The 8,367-nt window shown below is 46.1% G+C and overlaps 1 protein-coding gene across 1 annotated transcript in view; it reads left to right on the forward strand.

The window, feature by feature from the left end:
- The first annotated feature begins 10 nt into the window (after positions 1 to 10).
- Positions 11 to 8,367, forward strand: part of ETNPPL (ethanolamine-phosphate phospho-lyase) — an 11,734-nt gene continuing 3,377 nt past the window's right edge. The window contains exons 1-8 of the mRNA XM_010161182.1: positions 11 to 124; positions 280 to 439; positions 1,486 to 1,560; positions 3,177 to 3,270; positions 4,451 to 4,567; positions 6,316 to 6,398; positions 6,929 to 7,154; positions 8,053 to 8,207. Of these exons, the coding sequence (XP_010159484.1) occupies positions 70 to 124; positions 280 to 439; positions 1,486 to 1,560; positions 3,177 to 3,270; positions 4,451 to 4,567; positions 6,316 to 6,398; positions 6,929 to 7,154; positions 8,053 to 8,207 (965 nt within the window). The 5' untranslated portion in view covers positions 11 to 69. The remainder of the gene's footprint in view (positions 125 to 279; positions 440 to 1,485; positions 1,561 to 3,176; positions 3,271 to 4,450; positions 4,568 to 6,315; positions 6,399 to 6,928; positions 7,155 to 8,052; positions 8,208 to 8,367) is intronic.

The raw sequence follows: 8,367 nt of genomic DNA on the forward strand, positions 1-8,367 counted from the left end.
TTTAGGCCTTCCTGCAAAGTTTTCTTTGCCAAGGACCCTCTGAAGATCGTGCGTGCTCAGGGCCAGTACATGTTCGATGAGAAAGGAGAAAAATACTTAGACTGCATCAACAACGTTGCACACGGTGAGCGGTTTAACTTGTGTACCTGCTTCTCTTCCTCCGTTTCCCACAGGGATCAGAAGGCGCTTCTTCCCGGTGATGATGTTCGCAGCGCTGCTCGGAATCATCTCGTGTGGCTCCGTAACTGACTGCTTCCTACCCGTTATTTTCTGCTTTAGTTGGCCACAGCCATCCTTACGTGATAAAGGCTGCGACGAAGCAGATGGAACTGCTCAATACCAATTCCCGGTTCCTGCACGACAACCTCGTTCAGTACGCGCAGCGTCTCACAGCCACCCTGCCCGAGAAGCTCTCCGTTTGCTATTTTGTTAACTCCGGGTATGTCTGAAGATTCAGTTTTTTCTATTATGACTATTTTCCTCCCATTTGAGACAGACACTCAGAACAGCTTGGCCTAAATCTTAGGACTTAGTAATAAAAGTATTTCCACTATGGATTGAAGGATGCTTCCTCCTATTCCTTAGTGTGAGGGCGCAATGCAAGAGAGCCAAAACACGGAACTGGGCTGCTGAACGCTATGCAAAAAACGGGTCAAAAAGGCAAGAAAAGCGAATTAGACTGAAAACTGGTGAATGTTCTGTACAGATTGATCAGTGCTTGAATAGGATGGTTTGGGTTGGAAGGGATCTTAAAGATCATCTCATTCCAACCCCCCTGCCATTGGTCTCATTCCAAACACTTTCCACTAGCCCAGGTGGCTCCAAGCCTCATCCAGCCTGGCCTTGGACCCTCCCAGGGATGGGGCATCCACAGCTTCTCTGGGCAACCTGTCCCAGTGCTCCCATCCTCTGCGGGAGGAACTTCTTCCTGATATCTAATCTAAACCTCCCCACTTTCCATTTAAACCCATTACCCCTTGTCCTGTCACTCCCTGCCCTTGTAAAAAGTCCCCCCCAGCTTCCTTGTAGCCCCCCCAGGCACTGGAAGGGGCTCTGAGGTCTCCCCGGAGCCTTCTCTTCTCCAGGCTGAACCCCCCAACTCCCCCAGCCTGTCCCCATGGCAGAGGGGCTCCAGCCCTCGGAGCATCTCCAGAGCCTCCTCTGGACTCTCTCTAACCGTGCTGTTGCTTTCCGAGGGTTTGCGGCTGCAAAACAGTCCGATTTGTGCCAAGAGGAGGTAAATGTCTACAAGCAAAATGGGGGAGGGAAAGAAAGCATCTCTTTGTTTGCTCTTGACACAAAGAGCTGGTTTTTCTTTGCCCTCTTACGTGGCATTCACACTCCCAACCTTAGCTGTGTAACCCGTATAGTGACAGCGTTGACTTGCTATATCCACTGGTCCCGTGCCTCCCCTTCTGTGTCAGAATACCATTTTCATTGGAAGCGCTTCCTCACTGTTCTGCGGCTGTATCTGTTACTATGCAGGTCTGAAGCAAATGATCTTGCTTTACGGCTGGCTCGGCAGTACCGTGGGCACCAAGACGTGATCACCCTGGAAAAGTAAGTACGGAGAGTCACTTGTGTGAATGCAGCCGGCGACTCCGGCCGGTACTTCCGAAGCGGCTTTGCAGCAACCCCCTGCTGCTTGTACTCCACTGCCTGCTGAAAGAAAAGCTTTGTTACTTTCCTACTAGGACAGGTCAGGAAATCCCTTTTCCACATTTGGATAAAAACAAGTTTTGAAGATCTCCGAAAAATAAGCTTGTCAATCACCTGTTACAGGGCATTTCCCATGGAGACTCCCAAAGCAATTCAGGCCAGAGACTTGAATGTTGGTTTTCAGCGTCAACGAGTGGTCTGGCCACGGGACTGCTCTGGAAAAGGGCTTTCAGGCTCTTTATTTTAGCACAACTAAATACTCAGTGGTCAAGGAGAAAGATCCTGTAGCTCCGCAGTGGTGCTGCATCGATGCTCAGCTCTTCTGCAGCGAACGCAAGCGCGCACACGAACCCAAGCAGCTCCGAAATGAGGATGGGGAAGGTGGCCAACCACACCACCCTAGATGGTTTCCCTACCCTAGATGCAGCTGTAGGGTTGGTTACACTGCTGTTTTGGGTTGGATCTTCTCAGGTTGTGATTAGAAAGCCCAGCCAGAGCAACTGCAGGAGCTTGTGTCTGTATCTGATCAGCTCGAAGCTTGTTGGACTCAGCCGTGCTCAGATCCCCGTTAGCCCTCCTTGACTCACGTGGCCAAGATTTGGACCCACTGGGAGTAGCTTCTACCAGGAGAGGCTGAGGATGGAGCTGGGTCACTGTTTCACTGCAATGTCTTGTATTCCTGGCCACCACAGGGTATTTCTTTGCCCAGGTCCCAAGGCTCTGTAGGCTTTTGCCATAGCTACCACTCCCAGATTTTCTGGGATGGGCTTGCTTTGGGCAGATTTTGTGGACTGACTAGTAGGAAGGTGTGAAAAAAGACAAAAGGAGTTCAAAACCATCCTCTCTACCCTATGTGTGTGCTACTATGAGATTGTGGCATGTCTTTGATTTGATTTGAAGTTCCCTTTGCTTCAACTTTACGGCTGTTTATTCCCTGAATGAAGCTGCTGCATGCTTTGGGTTCCAAAGGCTCTGTTTCCCTATTTCCAAATGAAGCTGGCCACAGAAGTAGCCAGTTTTAGCATACTCTACAATAAAAAGCTTTTATATTCAAACAGTATTCGGGTAGCAGTGCGCTGCTGCCGCAGAAGATCCGCACCTTCCGACGCAAAGCTCGCTCTTGGGAGTCTTTGCCGGGGTGTTGGGGTCTAGCTTGCAAAGCTGGGGTTGGAAAGGGGGGAGCTGGACCCTTCAACGCCTGGGCAAGGCAGCTAGGGCAGCCACCTTGGGGGTGGTGCGGTCCAGGGGACATCATCTTGGTGTGTCCCCATGCTGGCACTTGACTTTATGCAAGAAAAACTCCCTCCTGGTTCCAGTCTTGGTGGTGAATTAGTCAACAGGAATTTTGTGTTGCCTTTGAGAGAAAGATTGAGTAAAGCAGATCAACATCCCCCCACCCACAGCGCTACTGTGGCGCAGATACCGTCTCCCGTTCTGGATTACTTACGGGGAATGCTGTAAATTTAGCTCTCCTGTACATCTGGGGAAAAGTGACCGATATTTTAACACCCCTGCAGTGCTTACCATGGACACGTAACATCTCTGATTGACATCAGCCCCTATAAATTTAATCAGCTGGGAAAGGACAGCAAGAAGGAGTTTGTGCATGTGGTAAGTGTGGGGTGGTTTCTTTTTTTTTCTTTTTGTCATTTTTATGCCTGTTAACGCAGCATATTGAATTACCTACTTGCAGTGTAATTATACTTTCATTCTGGTTTGCTGATGCTAGAGTACATATACCTGGCTGCTTTTTATCCTCTTATTTCTTTACCCTTTATATTTATTTATATTTCACTATATAAAAATTTAATCATAATGTTATGTATAAGCATATATTTTATATAAAATATTCATAAATATTACATTATTTTTATAAATTTATTTTATAATATCTTTATATGGTTTGGGTTTTTATCCTTTTTTTTTTCCTGTATTTAATCCACTGACAGCAAAATTGTTTGCTTTGGGATTTCTAAGAGGGTATCCAGCTGTGAGGCTGATTTCCCTCATAGTGCTTCAAATTTCCTGAGTCACTGCTCCATATAGTTACACAGTTTGAAGAAAGTAGCCAATACCTGTTGTGTTGGTTTGGCTAAAGCCAAAGGACTTTTGGGTCTATTTCCAAAGACTGGAAAGGCAGACCCCACAGGTTCGCACAGGTCTGGGTGTAGAGCTCAGGGGTGTCCAACTGAGCAGGATACTGTTGGATTTTCAGCCCCAGCTTGTGTATTTTGCAAAGAAAAGAGGCATTCTCAGCCCAGAGATGTACACCAAGCAGGTCTTTCCTCTCTCGACCTCCTTGTGTTAACCACACTGCCAAAGCAGTGTCTACCACTTCCTTTCTCCTGCTTACTGAACCTCTCCCAACGCCGTCTGTAGAGGCTCGAAGGTCATACGGATCCGTACCACAACTGGGATGCTGGAAGTGACAGACTGGAAAACCCTATTCTCCAGCTGCAGAAATGGATCTTTCTGCAAGAATCCGAAATAAGATGATGGATGAGGAATCAGTATTGTGTCCTGGGGGAGAGGAGGGACAGTCTTGAAAGGTGGATGAGGTAGATGATGGCTCTTTCAGCAGTTGCATCAAGTAATGTCGAACGCATCACAGGGCTGGATTGAGTTTAAGCTCCTTGTAAGCATTTTTGCAATTCCATGCAGACATTCAGGCTGTACTAACTCCTATTACCTATCCGTGTGGAAAGACAAAAATGCAGAGCAATAGAAAATAAAGTAAATGTTTCAGAGAAGGATGGGCTTCAGAAAAAAAATAAAATATTGGTCTTTTCAGGCTCCTTCTCCAGATATCTACAGAGGGAAATACAGGGAAGACCACCCAGACCCCGCAAGTGCTTATGCTGAAGAGGTGAAAAAGATTATTGAAGAAACCCAGAAGAATGGGCGTAAGGTGTGTTTTGTGCTCTAGAAACGCTGAGGCCTCACCTACTGTGTGGCGAGAGGGCGTGAAGCAGGCAACTAAGGACACGTTTCTTTACTCAGTTTCCCTTGCTTCCCCCTGCCCTTCATTTTTCTGTGGTGGGTTCTGTGTTCAAACTGGGACGTTTTTCTACCTGATGCTCTTACCGTAACTTTTATAGGCATCAAAGAGGATCAGTAATACAGTTGTAAATAAGCAGATACAACCAAAGCACCTGAATTTCCTATTTCATGTGTTAAATCCATAGATTGTAAATATCTTAGGGCAAGCTTTGAGGTCTGCTGAGAAACTGCATCACAGATTCTAGCAAGGATATATTAAAGTCTCCAGGATGGAGAAAATATGCCAGATAAAATCTTGATACTACATTTCCGAGCCTCGTAGCTTAAGATAACTTGGGACTTGTCTAAAAAGGTGAAACTTTCAATTGTATGCCAGATGACCTTGAGAAAAACAGGCAGTTTCTGAGCAGGCTTGCCTAAAATGTTTGTTAATGTTTTGTATGATGGCATTAGCATTTTGAGACACGTAGGGCTTGATCCAAAGCCCACTGAAGTCACAGAGGACTTCAGTGGAGATTGGAACAGCATGTTCCCTTCTAGTCCAATGGACTTACATCACTCTTCTTTTAGTTTCTTCATCAACTTTTTTTTATTCTCTACTAACGGATAGTTTTGTTTGTTTTTTTTTCTTCCCTTGTTTCCTTTCTTTTGCCTATTTCTTAGGTTTTGGTGACATAGACCTGTGGCAGGACAAGTTGTGCTAAAGGCTAAGCCCCACATGCTATGGGAAGCTTCGTACTCTTTGGCCGTAGCATGCCTCTTCAAATGTAGTGTACGGTTCTTTACACGTTACTGCTCGGCCTTGTTTCCAGGAAGACTGCACCAGCCCAGAGAGACCTCTTGATGCTCAGGGAGGGGTTCACAAGTGGTGTGGGGATGCAATCCCTTAAATAGCAGACTTATGCTGAGACTTCGGGGTAATATCATCTCTCTGCTGCATAGACCTCTGCTGTTGACAAGAAACAAAATTTTGATGTTCCAGTGTATCTGATCCGCTGCTTTTGTCCTTCCTGACTTGAAATAACTCTCTTTTTCATCCCTAGCAACTGGAATTATTTCACCTGTAGAATTTTTCTCCTATTCTGTCAAGTGCCTCATGCTGACATTTTACTTGTGTAGTTATTTGAATTGGGCAGGGGTGCCCAAAGCGTAGCCTCAGGTCATCTTACAGTTCAGCTTCTCCCCTCCTCTACCTGATGTTCAGGGCTGAACAAAAACGCTGATCACCACACATACCCGTTCCTGGAGAGCCTTGGCATTAAGCAAGTTTCATTAACCTCTTAGGGAAAATGGCAAACGCTATTGCGTGTCTCCCGGAAACTGAAATTTGTAAATAAATTTACAGAGCTCCCAGGAGCCTGATGCAACATCCCTAAGCGTCTTCCACTACAACAACTGCAGGCCACGGCTTGGTGGAGGTTCTTGTATTCCCACCCAGTTGCGAAGGTGGCCCTGGCTACTGCAAATTTGGGCACCCCAGATTACAAAATGAATGAGTTCTTTAGCCGTAGCTGGTCTCAAGAGCCCTCACTTGTCCAACCCATTGCGTGATTAAATTCAGGCACACATTTGAACATTCATTTCTAGACTGTTTTAGATGTTTGTGCAAAGGCCAAGTAGGTGAACCCATCTCTCACCCCAGTTTGTTTTTTGTAGATTGCTGCCTTCATAGCCGAATCCATGCAGAGCTGTGGGGGCCAAGTAATTCCACCCGTGGGCTATTTCCAGAAAGTGGCAGAGTACGTACATCACTTCAGAAGGGCAGAACTGGAAAATTAACCAAAGAAACAGGTTTTTCACTATGGGCTTATCCAGTCAATTCAGCTACCAACCTTTTCTTGTTCCTGACTGTCTGTGGTTCCTTTCTGCTTTTTGAAGAGTAGGATTCCACTTCTGTTTATATGGATCACCAGCTGACTTAATGGCTTTTAGCTGGATAATCGTCTTTCCTTTTCTATCTTTAATCCTCAGGCCAGAAGTTTGATGAAAGATGAAGTTGAACCATCGTAGACATAACCCAGTCATACCATTACAGTAGCCTTATTTTGCATCAAAATATCAGACTATTTTTTTTCCTAACATTGATAAAATTTTTAGTTCGCTCAACTGAAATAGCTATAGCTGTGTTTCAGCAGCCACGTTCTTTCTTTTGTTCCTAACCTGGTCTCACACCAGAGAATTTCTGTAACACAAGCTCCCTTGTCCTAGACTGCCCACCCAAGACGTGTACGGCAGCACTAGTTACTCAAGCTACTCTCCTTGTTTTCAGGTACGTGCGTGCGGCGGGTGGAGTGTTCATAGCCGATGAGGTCCAGGTTGGCTTTGGCAGAGTTGGGAAGCATTTTTGGGCATTCCAGCTGCAAGGTGAAGATTTTGTGCCTGACATCGTCACCATGGGAAAGCCCATTGGCAACGGTCACCCTATGTCTTGTGTGGTCACAACAAGAGAAATCGCTGAAAGTTTCGGTGCCTCCGGGCTGGAGTATTTCAATACAGTAAGTTCATAGGTGAAGATTTGCCTTTTTTTTTTCTTTTGGTCTGCATTGAAGAGTTAGAAGTTGTTCAGGTCATTCAGCTAACATCCACATCCATCACATGACTAAGAGCCCGAGTCAATCACAGTGTAATGCCTAAAAGCAAGTGGAAAAGTTTTGAAATATGCTCTGTTTGGAGTGGTGTTTGGAGTGGTGTTCAACAGAGTCAGACCAGCAGTAGCTCTCTGGCATGCCATGAGCCCATCAGATAGATTCTTGCTTCTCTCTACCCACCCCCGAAATGCTGACTATGTAGAATTTCATTTTCTAGGACAAGCTCTGTGCTGGCAGGGCTCGTGCCCTGGCAGATCTTCCTTTGCAGTTGTCACCGAACAAAACAGTGACGCTTTTCCAGGAAACACTTGAGCTGTGTGCATGCCACAGAGGAGCAGCTTTCTTCTTGTTTAACGAGCCCTCTTTCTGCTCCCGTGACGGAGCCTTCTTCCCAGTTGCTACGAATCCTCCTTTCAACAGAGTTCATACCCTCCTGTTCAAGAAATATCAGATCTATCACCAACTGCTCTTCACAGGAGCATTTTGCCCGTGCATGCAATCACAAACCATGAGAGCAGCTTGAACTGCGCAGGCAGTCACAAACCATGAGAGCAGCTTGAACGCTTCAGCTGTGAAATCTTCAAATTACTGAAACCCGAAGCGGAAGAAGAGGGAGCCCCTCCCCTGGGCTTCTTACACTGCCCAAAGTGTGAGGAACCCTGCTCCACAGCCTGCACTGCCCCAAAAGCTCTGCCTCACGACGTGCCACGCAGGAGAGGGCAAGTGAAAACTACATCGATACACACAGATGAGTGTTTCTGATGTTGGTTTTTTTTTTCCTCCCCTCGTTTGTCTTTGCTACCAGTTTGGAGGCAATCCAGTGTCTTGTGCTATTGGTTTGGCTGTGCTGGACGTAATAGAAAAAGAAGATCTCCAAGGAAATGCTACACGTGTAGGAAATTATCTCCTGGAGTTGCTGGCTGAGCAAAAGGAGAAACATCTCTTAGTGGGAGATATCAGGTAGGTGCCTTCAGCAGTGTCAGAGAAGAAAAATAACTGCTGGAAAAAAGCAAGTTTGGGGTGAGGAGAACACAGAAACTTGTCATGATTGTGCTACACCTCTTTTGGAAACTGGACTACCAAAACTGATACTGTAAGGCAATATGTTTTTGGAAAGAGT

Source organism: Eurypyga helias, unplaced genomic scaffold (genome assembly GCF_000690775.1).
Source record: "Eurypyga helias isolate BGI_N326 unplaced genomic scaffold, ASM69077v1 scaffold16631, whole genome shotgun sequence".
In the NCBI taxonomy this organism is placed as follows: domain Eukaryota; kingdom Metazoa; phylum Chordata; class Aves; order Eurypygiformes; family Eurypygidae; genus Eurypyga; species Eurypyga helias.